The 19,972-nt window shown below is 41.3% G+C and overlaps 1 protein-coding gene across 1 annotated transcript in view; it reads right to left on the bottom strand.

Moving 5' to 3' along the window:
* The window catches only part of spata5 (spermatogenesis associated 5), a 107,372-nt gene that overhangs the window by 81,099 nt on the left and 6,301 nt on the right, over positions 1–19,972 (bottom strand). Inside the window, exons 9-11 of the mRNA XM_031743024.2 lie at positions 18,299–18,400; positions 17,979–18,132; positions 5,600–5,757 (exon numbers count right to left, since the gene is read on the bottom strand). Coding sequence (XP_031598884.2) covers positions 5,600–5,757; positions 17,979–18,132; positions 18,299–18,400 — 414 coding nt within the window. The remainder of the gene's footprint in view (positions 1–5,599; positions 5,758–17,978; positions 18,133–18,298; positions 18,401–19,972) is intronic.

Below are 19,972 nucleotides of genomic sequence, written 5' to 3'. Positions count from 1 at the left end.
TGTGTGTGTAAAAAAATAAATAACAAGTTAATGTTTCAACTCATTGTAGGATGCCTTCCTCTCTTGTGCTCACGTTTATTACAATTATTACTAACATAGTACAGTCTTGCCAGGAGGGGCCAGTGCCCCCCCAGCCCCTCCTTGGTGGCACCTCTGGCCCTACCAAACTTGTTTCTGCATGTATTTTTCATTTGTACCTTTAGACTGACTGTTAAACCAAAAAGAGAGACTCTAGTTAAACAGTTTTCAGTTCAAGTGCCACAGGTCTGAATTTCACAAATAATCTAAATGCAGAAAACACTTTGAATACTGAAAACTTTGAATTCTTTGAACTCAACAATGCGACGTGACATGTGAGAGTAAAATTCAACTGGAAGCCAGTGCAAAGTGCATTCAAAATGTTCCTTGATCCTGCACATAGAAATCAAAAGCCATAAAAGATTTAAACATGGCCAAGCTCCTCTTCAAAGTTATTTTCTTCTGCATCTCTGGAGAGCTTCCATCACTACTAAACCACAAACTTGGGCAGGACCAGGGCAACTGTTGCTCATCACCAGCACTACTTGCCAGATTTAGCTCCCCAGAGCTTCATCCACTTTCCCAAAATGAAATTCAAATTGAAGGGTCGAGGTTTGATACAGCGAAGGAGATCCAGTGCGTACTGCAGAGGCACAAATGTGAGTGGTCAGGATCGGGCTTTCAGGGAGCAATCTGAAAGTAACAGCTGTGCTGGAAGTGCCGCGGTGCCATGCACGGAAACAAATTCAAACCAGGTATGGCTTTTTATTCACGCTAGAACTCTATCCTCTCACCCTGTGATGTAGATATTGTTCATCTCCACAACAAAACTAGGTTCCACTGAACTCTTGATTACTAAGGACCACTCATTCAAGCACCACCTGTTTAGCACCAGTTAAATTACCTAAAAAAGAAGGTAACCCTGTTACTGTCAACAAGTGCAAAAGCTATTTACATCTACCTTCCTACCTTCTCTTCCCACAGTTTTCTATTTTTTATATCTCTCCACTCATTCCCTTTTCTTTTTCCTCACTTGACCTTCTCACTATCACCCTCGCTTCTCACTCTGCCTTAAATACATGCTCAAATCTCTTTCCCTTCCCTTCTTTTTTTCCTTTTTACTTCCTACTCTCTCCTCACAAGCTTGTCCCCCCTCACCCTCCCTACTGCCCTCCATCCAAAGGTAACACATCCCAGGCCACCGGCGCCGTCTCCGGGGAACAGAGCACCTAATGGAAACCTGGCGTCTGGCCACATACTGTAAATACCGAACAATTTATGGACAGCGCTAAGCAAGCGAGAGAGCGAGAGCGAGAGAGAGAGGGTAACGGATGGTTGGAGGGGAGGGAGGCGAGGAAAGGAAAAAGAGAGAAAACAGTGCTGCAGAGATGAGGAGATAAGCCGAAAGTAGGTAAGCAAAGCAAAATGCCCATTTGAAGCCCTAGAGAGTAATGAAATGAAATAAAAAGTGAGATAAGAGCATCTGTAAAACACAGGAGATTGAGGGAACAGGTGAGCATGATTAAGACGAGTAGAAAAAATGGAGGCAGACAAAAAGCTTTAAAAAAAGAAAAGAAAATGAGGTTTTTGTGACATACATTTATAAAAGAAATAATTAGAAGGCTAAATTCAATGACAACTGAGCAGCTTTGTGTTGATACTGATGATATTTAAAGCAAATGACGTGAATTCTCCAACTACGTGCCTCAGCTTTTACTTTTTGCCAAGTTTTGCAGTGTTTATGCAGTCATTCATACTGAAATAGTATCATTACTTTGTGATGTTTTGCAACGCCGAGAAATTATATCAGACAATAAGGGAACAATAAATCAGCTGGATATTACTTTTGGTGAAAAAAGGCAAAAAATTGCAGGGATGGTCCAAACATTTTTCCTGGCCTCATTGGCTGCATTTATTATTTACATGCATGAGTGCAGCATCGGGTCACAAGAGAAGATTGAATGTTTTCTAGAACCTTGCAGATTTCCTGGAAGTTTAGGTCCCTGAGAGTTTTTGATGATTACGCTGATGACATAGGTAGACGCATATTAAAACTGGCTGGAGGTAAAATGATTGAACATTTCCTTTTCAACTGCGCCAAACAGCGAACAGCTGCTAGGGTCAAATGCAGAGAAAAAGCATGTAAGCCTCCAAATTAGCAGCCACATCCACAGGCGTTTAATTACAAATCAATTATTCCCGTGTTTCTATCAAAGAAGCAGATGTGCAACACAACTTTATGCACTCATCTCCCCCCCGTTTTTTTTTTGCAGCATTTTTTAGTTGTCTCTGCAGACTTAATGGAGTCATTGTAAGAAATAACAATAAAAAGTCACATTAAGTGTAAGCTGCCTTTTGTCACGAATGAAGTGTTTGTGGAATTAGAAGGCAATGTTTTGACTCACACCTCGCTCTGCTGTGTTTCCCCCCCTTCTTCCCTCTCTTCCTTTTTGTACGAGACCCAGTTATTATCTTTTACTGTTGTTTTCTGAACTTTACAAGGGGCCTTCTCAAGCTCGGGTCCTTTGATGGGGCTGAGAGGAGGGGTGTGGGGGACTTCACAGACAAAAAAAAAGTCAAGAGAGACAAGGAGTATGTTTAAAAGGAAGAATAATAGGCTTGTTATACAGCTGCCAAATAAAAATATTAAAGCCAGGCTATAAAGTGGAAGATGTTCATTAAAAAAAAAGAAAACTGGGTAAACTGAGATAGTTTGAAGAATTTCTCATCACAGAGCAAACAAAGGATTAAATCAAACTTCTGATTTATTTAATCATAAATAAGTGGTAAATTGAGAGGCATATTCTGTAAAATCTCTAGATCTGTGATCTGAGAAGGTTTCGGAGGAACTCGAGGCATGTATTCATCCGGCACCACTGGAAGTTTCTTATATAAAATGGATTAGAAACAAATGTTTGCACTCATGTGGATATAATCAAGTCCGGGGCTCTGCGGCTGCCCTTTCAGCTGAGCTGTGCAAGGAGAAGAGAAAAAAAAATCCAAACTCACTCCTCTCTTGTTTCCAGGAACCGGCCACAAGGACTGAATGTCTCTGGGCGAGCTCAGTGCAGAGTGCTGCAGAGAGAAAAGGGGAGGCGGGTGGAGGTGAAGGGATAGGAAGGACGTTTCTTCTTCTTTTCGCTTTCTCTTTTTTTGGTTGCTGGCAGGAACCGTTAGCGACCCGATCTGCTTTCAATTACCGGTGGAGGATGATGTTAGCCCTCTTCCTGTCCGTTATGTCTTGCACATGCAAACTCCAAAACATCCTGGAGTCTCACCACTGTCCTCTCATCTCTCCTTCCCCTCTGTCCCTCCCCTCCTTTGCTCCTTTTTTCTCCCTTCATCCACTAAGAACAAGTGATTCATCTTCATTGTAGCGTAGGGTAAAATGGCCACGGGGTCATTTCCACTCTTCCTCAGCCTGACCCTCATCTGCTGGTAATTCAGTGGTCAGAGAGTAGTTAAGGGATTGTTTCATGTGCATTAAAAAGGCACATTAAAATACACAGGAAGACCGCTGCTGCTGCTCTCTTTGAGCTTTTAGCTTTTCTCACGATTCTGTTTAATTTAGAGATTTTCATTCTTTCGATGAAACAAAGATCGAATGAAACAAACCAGACTACTTCCTCTCATCATCTCATCCAGACTGTGTCATTATGAATGATGCCATAAACAAGTCAAGTATGTGAAGAGAAGGTCTCTTAATTTTTCCCAGACTACTCTTTGACATCCAGCTCCAGTTGAAAATGAACAAACAAAAGTCTTCATGCGTTTCTATGTCCACAAGTGAGTACAAGCCCAGCCTCAGAGCTCTATCCCTTTAGATTTAACCTGGCACTAACTGACTCTTTCATAATAACAATCTGTTAAATGTCATGAAGTTGACATAGTGAAAATCTAAAAGGCATTGCTCATGACTTGGGTGGTAGCGTGGCCCAACCTGAGGTTTAAGCTCATAGATCCCCAGAAACTCTTAAGATATGAAATTAGTATGTTTATATTCAGGAGCAATACAATAAAAACAAATTACTGACCACCTTTCAGAGAATTTGAAGTCCTGCTGTGGGGTACAGATCATCCTACAAGTCTGTGCTCCAGTTTGTGTGAGTGACATTCTTGTGTTAGGGTAGTTATTTGATTAGCACTAATTAGCAAGTATATGTGTCTATACATCTTTGGTTCAGCAGGCTAACCAAGCTTGCTAGCCTTAACTGATAACTGATAACAGCACTCCAGTCTGTCTTCTCAATAAGGCGAGAAAGACCTAGAGTGCAGCTGCCCAAATGTTGAGGTTTTGAAATGCAGAGTTGGAAATCAATGTGTGACGTCACCATGATTACGTCTGTTATACAGTTTGTGGACAAGGAATAATCACGTCAGTGAGAGTGGTGATCATAGTGGAACATTTAGCAACTCAAGAACCAGATTTCTTTATGGAGTCGGCAGAGATATCTGTTTAATTTAGTTTTTACGGTGCCTGTGTTTCCTGTCTGTTGCAGAGTAGACGTTGCACTCTCTGACGCTAGCTCTCTTTTTTCTCCTATTTCCTTCTTTTGGCTCTATAACTGGAGGAAAAACACTCAGAAACTGTCACTATAACTACAGCTTAACTTTCACTCACATTAACAGTTGTTAGCCTATTTCCAAAGGTTAGGAACCATTTCAGGAACTAAGGAACCCAGGAGGTAAATTTAGTCACTATGACATCATTTGATGTTCCTACTCTAACAATTTCACATCATGGACCTACGAGAATGATTAAGGGTGTTTTGACACCTGTAGGTCGTTGACTCCTGTCTGAATCAGTTGATGAGTTTGTAAACTTGTAGCTTTTCCTCATGATTTGGTTTCTTTCCGCACAGAAAAAAATCCAAATGAACTCTGAGCAAACCAAAACGCGTCACTACAAACCATGTGAGAAGGTTCAGTCGGCTCATTGGCCAGATGTGTCTGGGGCGGAAGCAACACAAGTAAATACAGGAAGAAAGCGCTGTGTTCTAGACTATTGGAGATCACAGAGGATTTATATTCACATCTAGTTGCTAGCCTCTACAGATTTTTGCACATCTATAGTACCCTACCACATTCAGGATACAAAGCAAACGTGGCTGCAGGAAGTTTTTTAGCTTAAACTTGTAACATACACCTGGTAGTTGGGTCAGACCGAGACTCTTTTGGAAGAGTTGATCTCTGTGCGCTTGTTTTGGTCCGTACCAGAGCACGATTACTGTGTTCACACCTGCACAAACGAACCAGCCCAAGAGGGAAAATGAACCAGAATTCAACTGAAATGGACTAAACCCTGCATGTGCAAAAACACCCTAACTTTGGAGTTTATGCCAAATGGCCAAATAATAATTTCTGCTAGAACAGCACTTTAGCTTCATAGTGCAATCTGGAAGCAACAGCTTCTACTAACTCCAAAATCAGCATGAGGGGCTTTTCTTATAGATGAGTGAATTTTCAAAAATATATATTTTTTACCTTTAAGAAGACAGACAGATGAGTCTAAACGAGCTTAAGGCATGAGAGAATGAATGAAAAAAACAAACAAACAGACTAGTTGTGTCAGTTAATGTACCTTGGGGACATCAATAGCAACCTCCCTCATGGCACTGGGCTTCACTACAGACATGGCCCACTGGAGGTCCTGCAGAGTGACCGTCACTGTCCCCATCAGCTGCTGGTCAGACGGTGGTTGATGGGAACCTCCCAGTGCTCGCCTCAGTGCGTGCAAACCTGCACAGAGAAGGTTTACATCAGCTAAATCTGTCACTGAATCAGAAGCGGAAAACAAAACTTCATGCTCAAGAAAAAAAAAAAAAAAAGAACTGACTTGACACAGGTTTGACCTGAAGGGAAGCATTTTTTGTTTGTCGTATAACAACTTAAAATCGAAACAAAAAAAGAAGCTTTCCCTGAAAACATTCAGGTTGACATATTATAGAAAAGGTGGATCATTTCAAATTCAAAAGACTCCAATTCGAGGTATAAAAGAGTTCTGGATCCACTGCCTATAAAAGCAATGCTTGTGCCATTTTTCTTCAGTTTCATTCCAAACCCATATGCACCAAGTGCGTTTTTTTAACTCAAAACGTTCAGGCTTGTACTTGCTGTGATGATACACACCTAGTGAATGCAAATCTTAAAATGAACGCTAATTCCCCTTTTGACGGTGAAAATAATTGGGCCTGCAGAGAAAAGTAAGCAGGCTGAAGGGAAGGAGAGTGTAATTGAAGAGCTTAAGGTTTGAATGCCTTTAGTCTGCAACTGAATAAAAAGAAGATAAGAAAACAAACACTGATGTGTCAGAATCAAAAAATGAGCCTTTGTTTCGCTCTGCAAAAACAGTCAATGCGGAGTGATCTCACGAGGAACAGAGTCTGGGCCGAGTTAGCTTTTAAAAATTGTGAGGTGATGACTGACATAGAGCACATACTTCTGAAGAAAAGGTTAGAAAAAATTATTTATTTACTGGAAAGGTCATTAAGCACGCCTGCTAACCATAGAAAGCCGCTCTGTCTTCTATTGTTGGATGCCGAGCAGCTGTGGTCAAGTGCCTTATTTAGAGGAGGCTAAGCAGCACTTGTAAAGGGAACTTAGTTTTCTTTTTCCTGCTTTTCCACAATCAGTTAACAACCACAGTTGTTATCTGTGTCACGGGGGAAATGAAGATTGATTAAGGATCTTGTTCCGAAGCACGTTCTCAACAAAGGATGTTCTTACAATTTTTGTTTAAACAGAATCTCTTGTTTACTTCAAAGGAGCCTGACGTACTGTACAGGTGAAATTAGAACTGTGCAAACATCGGCAGTGTTACTGCATGAATCGGGTCAGTGCACAGGGATTCCAATTGATCATGTACACTTTGCAAAAACCTTCCAATTTACTTAAAGTATAAAAGATCTGCAAGTAGGTCTAGGGCCAATGCTGCTTACCATCACTACTAAAAATGTAAGGAGAAATGCAAAGACTAAACCAATGACAGCATGCGAAACGCCATGTGTGGATCAGCTTGCATCCAGCTGTGGAGATTTAACCCCTACAGGTGGGAGGACAGGTCTTCTCTGAGTTAATTACATGCTAAATGTGGCCAATGATTAGTAGTTACAAAACCAGCCCACAACCACGTTTCCAACCCCAGTGTTGGGTAACAGTATATTAAACACACAACCATTCTCAATGCACATGTGCACATATCACACAAACACACACACTCTTGGCTTCCTCTTCTGAGCAACAGGGTTGGGGTGGAGGGGGTCTGGATAGGAGACGGAGTGGAGAGGGCTGTAGGGGAACGGACGTGGTCCAGGGCTTGGGGCCAGAGAGCAGACGAGAGGGGATTTACGATCAGACAAGAGTGCATCCTGTTTATATTTTCCAGGACCCGTCTGACTAGGCAAGGGACAGACAGACAGACAGCGAGGGAGCGAGGGGAAGAAGAAGAAGGAGAAATACAATTATTGGAAACGCATTTGTCTTCGGCTGAGGTCAATGTGTTCCCCAGTCCCGGCTCCCTGGTGTATGATGTATTTTTCACGCCCCTTCAATCTTTATCCCCAAACACCCACCCTACTTCTTGCTCTCAATCCCCAGAGGTCTAAACATCCCATCATTCCACCTGGCTGCTGCTTCAGTTCTTCATCTGCGATAATGCTTCGTCCCGGCGCTGCTTAGACTGCACAAAAACATCTGGTTTGAGTGGAACACACGAGGCAAGACAGGATAGGATGTGGAAGGAAGCTGGGGCGAGGAGGGAGATGAGGAGCACCAGCCACAACACCATATGCACTAACCCCAAACCAAAGCTGCCTGCCCTGCAAAGGCAGTGGGGCCTCAGCCTCTATAAATGCTGAGAAGGTGATGGAAGAGGGCCAAAAATGGGATAAACTGCTGGGTTTGGATCTTCTTTGAGCTTAGAATGACCACGCAGATAGAATGATTTTGGACTTCAAGACCTCTATAAAAAGTTGATTATCCGTATTTTACACAGATCAGAATAAATAAACCTATATATAATAGATAAATATAATAAGCCGCTTCTTCAGTGCATCTCTCATTGTGAAGATGAACTCCAACTCCACCAACTTGGACCGCTGCTGGTGATCACAGTCTTTGCTCTGCTCTGCAGCCTTGTGGCACATTAACCAGCTCCCTGGTTGGGTTGGCCCTCCAGCTCAGAGTTAATCTGTGAAGTTGGAACATGTACAGCTCCAGGATGAGAGACTCAATCAGGAAGAAGCCAACTGTCAACAAGGACCACCACAATAGCAACCTGGCCAGTGATACAGCCAGAAGGTAAAACACAAGACGGAAAAAGCCAAGGGTGGTTGGCTAGGAGCAAATGAAGTTTGAAAATAAGAGCCAGGAGACTGTTCAGATGTTCTCTCAGATGGATTAAAAATAAAATAAGTAAAAGAATCACCAAATATACTTGGACAGCCTCTTAAATAAACCCGGGCAGCTTGCCCGAGCACAGAAAATGTGTCAGAAGCAATGTAAAGTAACATAAAAAAATAATACACTCATGTTAAAACAAAGGCAAAAAGCAACAATTATGCAAAATCACATTAAAAATACTTGAAAAATGCCTTCATACTTCACTTTCTGCAGGGTCATTAACATCAGATTTTTTTCTGCACATTTCTGTGAAGCGTTTGTCACTACGCTTTAATCCTCAGTCCAGCAGCTAAAGTGAAATGCTCATCATCTGCAATAAGCTTTGACAGACAGCTAATTTTAAAGCTTCCAGTTAGTAGTGTGGCTGCATACAAGCGCTGAAAAGAAAAGAAAAAAAAATAACATAGCTGACATATGTTTAATAAATGTTTCATCAAAAATCATTGGAAACTGTCTGGATTGAATGTAACACTCTGTCAGAAGCAACGAAAGGCTTTGCAGAGAATCGGTCTGGCCGAAGGGAAAACAGAGTTCAGAAAGCGCAGAGCTTCAAATGCAGCCTGGAAGCCCAGAGGGCGGCGGAAACTTGATTCAACAATTTGACTTTAACATTTTGCTTTAGGGATTCTCTTGGCTGACTTCAAGCACACATTTGGTTTAGTTATGAAAACATCCGATGGGAGGAGAAGAGGGGAAAAAAAGAAGCAACACAACACAATTTAATCTGAACCTTCTGTGGACTCATTTCCCTATTCCTGTCTTTCCTTTTTTTCCTTGCACTCCTGTTTTCCAGAATGCTTCACATTCACCAGGGGTCCAGAGGGAATTGAAAGAAAAGGGGGCCTCCTAAATGTACAAGAATGCACATTTGCAAAACATCACACCAGGGCCTAAAGTAGGTATGGAAGTGAGAGAAGACCTCATTTCACAGAGCTGGCATTGGAAAAAAACAGAGGAGAGCGATTATTTGGGTTTTTTCCCCTTCCCAGGGGCATAATCTTAATTGCATCCGTCCGAAACAGACCTTGCCCCAAATCAAGGCCTTCTTTTCAGGGGTCACATCCTCTGATGCTCACACCAAACTGACCTTTCAACAACAGAATCAAACATCTGAATACCAAACATTACTTAGAGACACTTTAACATGTGAAGTGGCCAGAAAAAACATCAAGACAAGACGTGCATTAGATTATTTTGGAGCCAACACTAAGTTACAGCAGCCATCAAGCAATAAAAAAAATCAAAAACTTCTATTAGACAGTAGGATGGAGAGAATGTAGTGAAGCTACGCGGTTTATGTGCGTCTATATATTGAGACAACCAGAAACCTGAAACACTGTCCCAGTATTATAATAGTATTTCCAATGGCAAAGGGTGGAAGAGCAGCTAGTTTATGATGAATCTGTTTCTGCAAAATTGAAGGCAATTAAAGTATCATAAAGATTTATGCCTTTCCATGAATATTGCTAAGGTCATTTTAATGATAGCTCAATTCTACTAGCAGAGAAGTAGGCAAAGCCAGTTTATGGGTCACCTTTGAGGGACAGAGTCTTTGACTGTGCAGAGTCAAGGACTACAGGTAGCCAGGACTACGTAGTCAATACAGACACGTCAGCATGCAGTCTTAAAAAAAAACAGCAGTAAAAGAAATGACGTTAAACATAGTTAGAATACTTGTGAAAAGTTGGCCAGAAAGTGTCAGCCGAGTTCACCACAAAGACGTGTGAAAAAAAACTCATCAAAGATCAAAAACGGAAGCTTAGAAGCACAGGGAGCAGCTATGGTGGAAAGTTTACACTGCTTTTAACACTCGAGGGGAGTGTTTAAAACAAGCACAAGGATAAATAAAAGTAGCAATGCCAACTGTTCCACATATTTTTCATACTGCCACCTGGTGATCGTGCACAGCCACAGCATGTAAATGACTATCTGCAAAGACTTGTGCAGCACCCTTGATGTTCATGAACCTCTGTCAACTTCCAAAAACCTTGAAAACCCCAGGATGGTACCTTAAACATTTGAGCAGGTTTTCAGTACAAGCTTTTTGTTCATGCAACTACAAGTCCAATCAATACAACGTTCAAGACTTTCCCTAAACATTCAGAGAGGAAGAAACACAAGAGTTTTGTGGGTAGAGGTTAAACATTCCAGCATGGAAGATTACAAAAGGGAAACCTGACACAGAGAGCGCGTCAGAGAGAACAGATCATCACCAACAACAGAAGTGTACTTGCATATCAACACTGCATTCAACATTTCAACACAGAATAATCAGAACTATGTTTTTGTGTTACGGTGCATTGTGTGCTGCTGCACTGAATGAAAACCAATGAGGCTGAGCAGAAGCTCCCCAGCAAGGCCGGCCTCAAATGAATTGCAAAATACTTTGAGCATTACACCATCACAAAAAACCACAGGAACGTTTTCATTACTCGCCGGGGCTTCCGGAGCACTCTATGCACCTGTATTTACAATACCCAACATCTGTTCCCGGAACTGAAACACAGCAATAATATGTGCTCTTGAAGTACACACACAAACACACAGACACACACACACACATCGCTGTCACTGGGAAAAGGTATGTGTCGGGTTTAAGGAGCACAAGCAGCACATTTCCGGATTTTATAAACAGGGGCCTCAAATAAACCTCACATGCTGATCCGACTGATATTTATGTGACCTGTACTGAAATCCCTGAAGTGTCTTTAAAAGGACAGATGACTTGGGAAAGGCACTTTATAAGGCAATGCTGCCGCTGTAAACATCAGTGAGCATTTAGCACTGTTTGGCCCATTTAGTCTTCCACGGCAAAATTTATGTCAAACACACAAAACTCTGCTGGTTTTTGCTGCCGTTTTTCTTCCTCGTTTCTACACAGCGGAGTAACCTCTAGTCCCCATTTCCTGTGTCTCATGGCCAGGAAGATCAATGGTTTGGGTTTAAAAACGCTCAAGTGCTGAATATTTAGGTTTAGGGGATTTTCACTAAGCGTGTTGGCCAAATCACTTTGCACATTTCCCGTGTAAATCATTTAGGCCATTTAGTCCAAGTTTGAGTTGTTTGAGTTGCTAAATATCGAGCCTGATCTTTGCCGTCAAATAGCAGGCTAACCAAAAAGCTTTCAGCTGACACAATGGTGCATCTTGTGTTTATTATTCCATATAATCAATTTTACTGGCCCTTTTTGCTCCAGCAGGCTTCCCCTGTTTAGAGAGGCTTGTAAACAGTGGGTCCGGATGTGGCACAAACCAAACAAGCATGCACCGACATACACACGTTCAAATAGACGTGCACACTCACACACGCAATTTGCACTGTTTAGACTGTGGAAATGAGTCATCTGCCAGCACCGGGATCAGTTGAACACCAACAGGACGACAGAGAGACGCCCAGAGTCTGTGAGGCTCCGCGAGACCACATGATAGCTTCCAATACCACGCAGAACACCTAGAGGGATTCATTATGAAAAAGCCGTTTTGCATAATCTCTGGTGGGCTGGAAACACGGTCAAAGAAACATGTAGGGAAATATGAACACTAGAACTCAGCGCATTTGTGGTTACACTGGAGGAAGCTTTTGTCAGGGATCTTGTGACAAAACATAAGAAAGCATCCTACACTGGCAGCCTCTTTACTGTAAAGACACGCAACCCTATTTGACCTTTGCTCCTTCTTTTATTCTATATACAGTTTATGCATATTGATAAATAATTAAATGTGCAGGTTCTGCCAGCTAAGGTTTTGTCTTACATAAATTTATAAAAATTTCATAATTTTGGCCTAAAACCTGCAATTCCTTGAGGCTAACCCGAAAAGCAATTCAGTCCCCATGCATTCCCATATTTATGTGCTCAAATTTAAAACTGAAATAAAAGATGTTTACAACCTGGTACAATATCCTTTTGTTTTTTTCCCTCTAAAGCTAATTTATCCCTTCATCGTAACTGAAATACGACTGATGGATGCTGACAATCAACAGTCTTTTGGCACATTTTTCAGAGGAACTACCTGAGAAAATAATATGACTTGCAGTGAAGTTAAATGTAAAACAAGTCAAAAAAAGTATTTTCAATCCAATTTTGTTTATATGGCACCAAATCACAACAACAGTCGCCTGAAGGAACTTAGTATTGTAAGGTAAAGACTACAATAACAGAGACAAAATCCTAAAAATCAGACAACCTCCGCACGAGCAGGCACTTGGCAACAGTGGGAAGGAAAAACTCTTTTAACAGGAAGAATCCACCAGCAGAACCAGGATCAGGAAGGGGCCACCATCTGCAGCGACCAGGTGGGGCTGAGGGGAGGGAGACGGGGCAGGATATGCACTCTCACATTTGGTGAGTAAAAGTTTTACTTTATTGTGTCTAGTAAGGTCTAGCAGGCTACCAAACTCACTAGCTAAAAACTGAGGCTCCACAAAGAGAATTCAAACTTGTGCACAATGTCAGATGGGCTGCACAGAGCTTTTATACAGAGAGGACATATTTAATGTGATAAACTAGGAAACATGAGCCATCAGATTTATCTTGTACACAGAGAGGAGATGTTTTGCATGTATTTTAAAGCAAATCTTTTTCTATTATAGAACTTCATCTACACTCAGCTCAAACATGGAACTACTACTGCAGCTAACAAGAAACAAATCTGGGACTTCTGTAATGTCTCCATCTAAGTTAACCTGTCCTGCAAGAATGTGCATGCTGACACATGTCTGACATAAAGCCACAGTCAGAATAATGTGATGAGGAGCGACAGATGCAACAGAAAAGCTGTCAGAAAAATGCTCATACACAGAGTTATAGGCGTGCAGCATGGACATTTTTCTGCTGTGACTAACGCAGTCCAGCAGATCTTCTTAATGTGTACATGAATCTGTCAACATCAATGAAACTATGATGAAGGCCACGTTGTCAACAGGGAGAGAACTGCGGACAGAAAAAAGTTTGATCCAGAAATCCCAAATTTAAAAGAGGAGAGAAAGGAGAGAATTAGTTTAAAGGATTGTGAGTCGTTTGGCTAATGAACTTGCAAAATTCTAACTCGGGGATTCTCACTTCGGAAAAGATTAGAGAAAAAAAATATATCCTTAGATGTAAATTTGGACAAGAACTCAACAAAACATTAAAGAAGGAACCACTCAGCTATTTTCACCCTGCTGATAAAAATCAGATCTTTGTATCTAAACGGAGCTCAGTCTGGTTACCCTCCATGCTGACTCCACATGAACTGGCAGCTACGCTTGACTGTACCTGCACAGCTATACAGCATTTGACCATGAGAGGTCCTCATTCACAGTTGCTACAGTTAAGGGGTTTCATTTAGGGTTTTCAAGGGGTTTGATATTTTTCGTTACTGACAATGAAAGGATGGTGAAATGTAATTAAGTACTTAGTTTTGAAATGCTCAGCTTTAATTCTACTTCTTCTGACTTTCACTTTTTTAGGGGGACTTTTGTCACATTAAAAAAAGCAAACAGTACATGAATGTCAAATTCTATTATTGTAAAGGAAGTATGAATTATAATTTTAGAAAATGAAGACTATTTTAACATTAAATGCATGTCAGTCATAGCCCAGGGGAACACTTCAGGAGGCTTGCAGTGGTGCAATAGCTTGCTTAGACATTCATTCATTTTTCACCCATTTGTGTCTTAAATGACAGACAACCGATGATGACTGACGACAGCTTCTTACCTTAATTTAAAGTTTGTGCAAAGTAAAATCAGAAATTAGCTTCTTAGCACATTATACATTCAGTAAAGAAGAGCTCCAAACTGACAACTCCCTGAAAACAGCATAAAACTGATAAAAATATTGCGTATCTATAGAGTTAGTTAAACAGGATGCCATCCAGCTTGCCTGGTTAGTGCATGTAGGCTGATGTAAGAACAGTCAGAAACAGGAGAAATTATTTCCCCAACAATTTACATTTTATGTGCTTTTACTTCAGCGTCATCTTTCTGTGATGTTTTAAACTCCTTTATTACTCAGAGTTGAACTGTTTTAAATCAGACCTTTCTCAAAAATAGTTCAGTATTTTCTTTGGCAATTAAAGAATAAACATGTGTGTACAGCAGTCAGAGAAGCATCATGATGCCTTCTCAATACTTTGATGCATTCTTGTTTTTTCACCGCCAGGTTTAAAAATGCTTCTTTCATTAAGTTTAACGTGGATTCCATCTGTCAGTGCCCGTGATGTAAAGCGCAGATTTTCTTAATAATTTGTGCATTCGCTAGAAGCTTAAAAAGGCATTTCAGGTGACCTAAATGAATCACACTTTAATAGATCTGGCATGCGCGTGCTCATGCATTACAATGCTTTAAAAACTGGCAGATCCGTGATCGACTGTAATTAAGTGCTCATTATATAACACATCTGTCGTCAAGAAGTTTCTGGGGCTCAGTATAATTCAGAGTGGACAAACAAAAATTTCCCTAATGACATCAAGATTTCCATGCATTCTTATCCACACACAAAAGAACCAAACACACACACACAAACCCTTTGACTTTCCTAACATATGAACAACTCATGTAAATAGTCTTGTTCTCTGATCATTAAAGAGACTGGAATTATTTAAAAGGCAGGATAATGTGCATGTGTTTGTGAGTGCATCCATCATAGAAGCCACAAGTTCGTACGCGTGAATGCTTTAATGCAGCTGTGCAAGGTGGATCTTTTGCGTGACCAGAGTATATTGGGCTCGCCATGATATATGTTCCCTCAATTTTATTTTTCAGGAAGCGGTACATCAGAGTGTATGCTTCCTCAGCAGCTCATTGTTACCTGAGCAGCACAAGGAAACAACTGCAGTTCCGATTTGATGTGTTTTTATGCCTCTTTTGTTCCTTTCGGTACAAAGCAAAATAGGAAAAAACAGATATCAGCTTGCGAGTTCATTTGTGTATGTTTTCTATGGCTTTATGTGTCTATTTATATGTATCCGAGCAATTTATAGGGATAACAGTAATGTGGTTTGGATTTTTACTGAAAATAATCAGCAAAGATTAAACAACAGTGCTTTTTAATAACTTGTAAAGAAACTGTATAACTGATTAATGTATAAATATTTGAAAATTTGAAATACAATTTTTAGATGGGGGCAATCACAAAACAAGATTGCTGTGCATACAGCAGACAGTTTTGCCTTCATTTATACATATGAAATAGGAATCCGTGCATCATCACATAAAAAAGGTGTATGCAACTCTGCTCCAAGAAAAGCAAAAAACATAGGTATTTTAGATCTGGTCACTTTTTTTTGCTCATTAAAAGTCCTGTTCTGACACTGTGATTCAGCTCACAGTGAATCTCATCTATAATGTTAATAAGGAGACCCTTCAACTTGGAGATCTGGATTTTGGGAAAGAAGACAAAGTCACTTGGTAGTTAAATTTGATGAATGGGGTGCGTGTAAGATTTCAGTGGTGTGAAGTGGCATAAAATGCCACGTTGGCACCAGCCACAGTGGAGGTCAGTTGTACCAAATAATCCCCCACAGAGATCTCAGGATGTTACAGTAGAAGTCATGTTCCAGTAAACGTCTGCTTGTCTGCCTTCCGCCTTATCAGATCAGTTACCTTCTGGCTTGGCCACTGATTTTCCATTAAAGTGCTGTTTTGTAGATGGAGATACAGTTCTCGTCAGCAGTGATTAATCTGCACGTGCAGGTTCAGTTAGTTTGACGCATAAATCCACACATAAATCTCAAAGTTACATGTGCACGTGGACAGAATGGTTAACAGGCAGAGGAATCTAAAAATAGAAACAGCACTGAAAGCAGTCCAGAGGTGCACAAGGAGACAACCTTAAAGGGGAGATTAGCCAAACTTGCTTTTTTTCATGACCACAGTAAGGTGATTGTTTTGTTCAGTGCACCATGTAGAGCACTTTGGATTTTACTAGGTAAACTGACACTACTTCCTTTCAGTTACAGTTGCATTACAACCCCGGAAAACGTGTCATACAGTAAAACCCTCCCCTGACAGAAAGGCGTATCATGGGAAATTATATTGGAGTTATCACACAAAATGGGAAACGACCACTGTGACGAAATCACACGCTTATGTCATGCCATGCTCCTCTTTGCTGGATTGACAGCCAGTTAAAAGATGGCATGAATGAGATAAATCTATGATGGTGTTAAAGCTGGACTGATATTTATCAGTTTGAACTATAGACCCAGCCCCAAATTTCCTGTGAATGTCTGAGATTGCTTTGGCTATAGACTGCTCGTACTCCAACCAAGCATCTGTAACTGAATTTATATTTTATCTCAAGCGGTAAAATGAAAGAAAGAAGTCTCGAGTGCATTAAGAGTTCTCCTGTGGCTTTTTTGTTGCAAGGGTTTTTATCGGTCTTGTGATTTTGGTTTGGAGATTTTGGGGAAACTAGCGGTGTCGAGCGGGGTTGGGGAGGTTGTTGTCTCCCTCGGGGGCGTGAGGGGGTTTCTCAGAAAACACTGCCAGACACGTCTGGCCCTCTGCGGACAGTAAATTACGCTCATTGCCGGAATGCTTCCACACAGCAGCCCAGCTCCCTCCGTCGCTGGAAAGCCAATACGCCATGTACCCCGGGCGGTGGGACCACCCAGGAGGCATATGGGGTCACATACACACACTTCCACAGAAAAACAAATAAGCATGTGCTCAAACAATCACATATACCCCCACAATCAAGGGCAGATACACACGTATATAAGCCAGTGTGTTTGTCCTCAGGGATATGAGGTGGGATGGTTTGTGGCGCTAGGGGTGAGGGGGCACAGGAATTTCACAACAAGTGGTGGTTTTTGTGGTATTCGGATCCCAGTGAGAGAAACCGCTGAAACTCCCAACTTCCTCTTTGGCAAATATCAAAGGATGCTTGACCCTGTGTGTTCAAAGGAGCTGTGGGCATGTCAGGCACTCCAAGAAAATGTCTCAAAAATTGGTAAAAATAATTTAGATGGAAATAATTCACAAGTTATTGTGGTCTGGGCGACATTTTACAAGGAAAACAGAGGTCAAGCGAGAGAGGGAAAAACAACATGAGGCCTCGAATGCACCTAGAGCTCAATAACAAACTGTCAATCACTACTGTTTGTTGGTCGGATACCTCAGCCCACGGGGCAAACTAAACTGCTAAAAGATGGAGAGCAACTCTGGGCCGGTTGCCATATGCAACTGTGTTTTGTTTTCCTAAATTATGTTGTTTTCATGAAGTGCAAAGAGGAAATCAATGCAAAGAGAAGCACTGGTGTTTCTCAACAGCTGCTTTGAGTGGCCATAGATGTCCTTGGTTTCCGTGACATTATAAACAACAATTTACATGACTATCAAAAGCTACAGCTACAAATCTGGGAATGATATTTCAAATCAGAGTCTAACGCTTGAAAATATCCAGCTTTTCTTCTTGGATTTACTTTTTTTTGGCCTGACAGATATCAGTAAAGATATGTAAATAAAGGCGTAGCTACACCAATAATCCAAAATGTTTTTGCGTGCTATTAGGTTCTTACAATTTGGAAATAAACATTCCAACTCTCTAAAAGAGAGCAAGGCCGTGTTTACTTGCCCGCTTCTTTGCCAACAGCTGCGAGATCCGCTCCTACGTAACCGTGAGCGGCGTCCGCCAGCTGCGTCAGCTCCTCCTCGGTGGCGCTGCACGGCACGCATTTCAGCTGCTTCTGCAAAATATCTGCTCGCTCTGCAGCACCAGGAACTCCGACCTGCCGTCACGAAATCAACACAGAACAGCGATTTGTATACCACATTTTTTGTACTCTGTCCACATACTCAGAGCCTCAGAAGAAAGTTGCGCAATTAAATAGCAATTCTTCACAAATAGCGTGACGTTGATTGGAAACACACTGCAGTCTCTCTGATAGTATGTACCTCCAGCTCTTTGTCAAAGCGTCCCGGCCTGCGCAGGGCAGGATCAATGGCTTGGGGCCGGTTTGTGGCCCCGAGGACCAGCAGCTGACCTGAGTGACCCTCCTGGAAAGAGAAGAAAGAAAGTTGGATCAGCTAATTCTGGGATAACAACATAGTAATTTCATAGTAAGACCTGCTCAGCAAATGCTAATTGATGAACTAAAAGTCATGTAAAGCTTGAATCATGTATATTCTGTTGTTCAATTGATCTGGTTAATTAACACTGTGATGTGTTTGATAATCAATTTTTTGTGTGTTTTTTATATTCTGTATGAGAAAAGATGGCAATTTAAAGTAGCCCTTTTGCATTTCTCATTTTATGTCGTATATAAACTATTACAATTCTGAATGTTCACACTAAACATGACTAAAGTTTCAAATCGTAAAGTCAGCCTATGTAAAAGTAACTATTATAAACCAAAAAGGCCCGAATGATCTAAATGCTTCAGTTTCAGAGTATTTTATTTACTACTGAGATCCAATATCTTTCATTATTGAGACTAGGCCATGGCACCCACACTAATCCAAAATGACAGAAAACTTAACAAGATAAACAGTAAATCAGAACACATAAACCTATTGAGGCATCTCAGGCAACCAGCTCTAGCTGTGAGCACAGAGGCTCCACCCACCTGTCGTTCAAATCTCTCGTTGATGCACTCAAACAGAAGAAAGTTACCTTAAAAGGAGCAAGAAGGAAGCTAAAACTGATCCCTTTCATACAGTGGATGAACTCTGGGGCCACAACAAGGTACAGAATAAGAAAAAAAAAGTTTTTTTTAAAAACCCAGAATCATACAGAGCAACTGTAGGAGACTCACAATTTAAAAATATAGAGCATGGAATATAAATAATGTAAATAACAGGTTTCTGTTAAATACATTCACACTATGAAAGGGGTAGTTTTCAATAATGCAGTAAAGTTTCATTGTTTAATCTGCCCAGGTGCACGGCAGCTTGTGGCACCCACACTCTTAGATTAGGTCAAATTTAGTAGTCATCAGTTCGAGTTTAAGCCCACTTGTCAAACGCAGCCTGCTGGTTTTTAGTATTTCACATGTTGAGGTAAATTTTTCAAAGCTTGAGAGATTTTCTGACCCCAGCCTGATGCTAAACCTGGCTCACTTCTGCGTTTCCTGGGGTGGTCTGCCTGCAAGATAGGAAAAACTTTTTCCACCTTTTAACACTGGAGAGAGAATTGAAACACAAATAAATTACAGTGCAAGCAAGAATGCCGTGGAGCAGGAAGTGCTTTCTCCACATTCCACAAACCAATCAGTAATGATGACTTTGGTTTGGAAAACAGACAGGAGCTGGGAGCAAGAAGGGAGTTGGTGTATCTGTGCAGTATCACCAATCCACACCGCGGCCTTCTCTGCCTGGGGACGGGAAGATTTAGTTTGCTGATAAAGTTACGGCAAATTGTCAGCTCATGGCAGCCTTGGGTGATTTCTTTCCCAGACTCCCACTGGGGGTGTGTGGGGGAATCATCCTTTTTCTCATCAGGCACTAACACAGAGCTCAGAGGACGAATGGCACCCGAGAGATGCAACCCATAGTGTCTGAAGGGCGTCCAGCACGCAGAGATGGTTTCTGCATGACAATCTGTATTTGCAATGAGGGCATATTACGATG

Source organism: Oreochromis aureus, linkage group 2 (assembly GCF_013358895.1).
Source record: "Oreochromis aureus strain Israel breed Guangdong linkage group 2, ZZ_aureus, whole genome shotgun sequence".
Lineage (NCBI taxonomy): Eukaryota > Metazoa > Chordata > Actinopteri > Cichliformes > Cichlidae > Oreochromis > Oreochromis aureus.
Note: the sequence above shows the minus strand (reverse complement) of the source record. Positions and strands in the feature narration are given on the sequence as shown.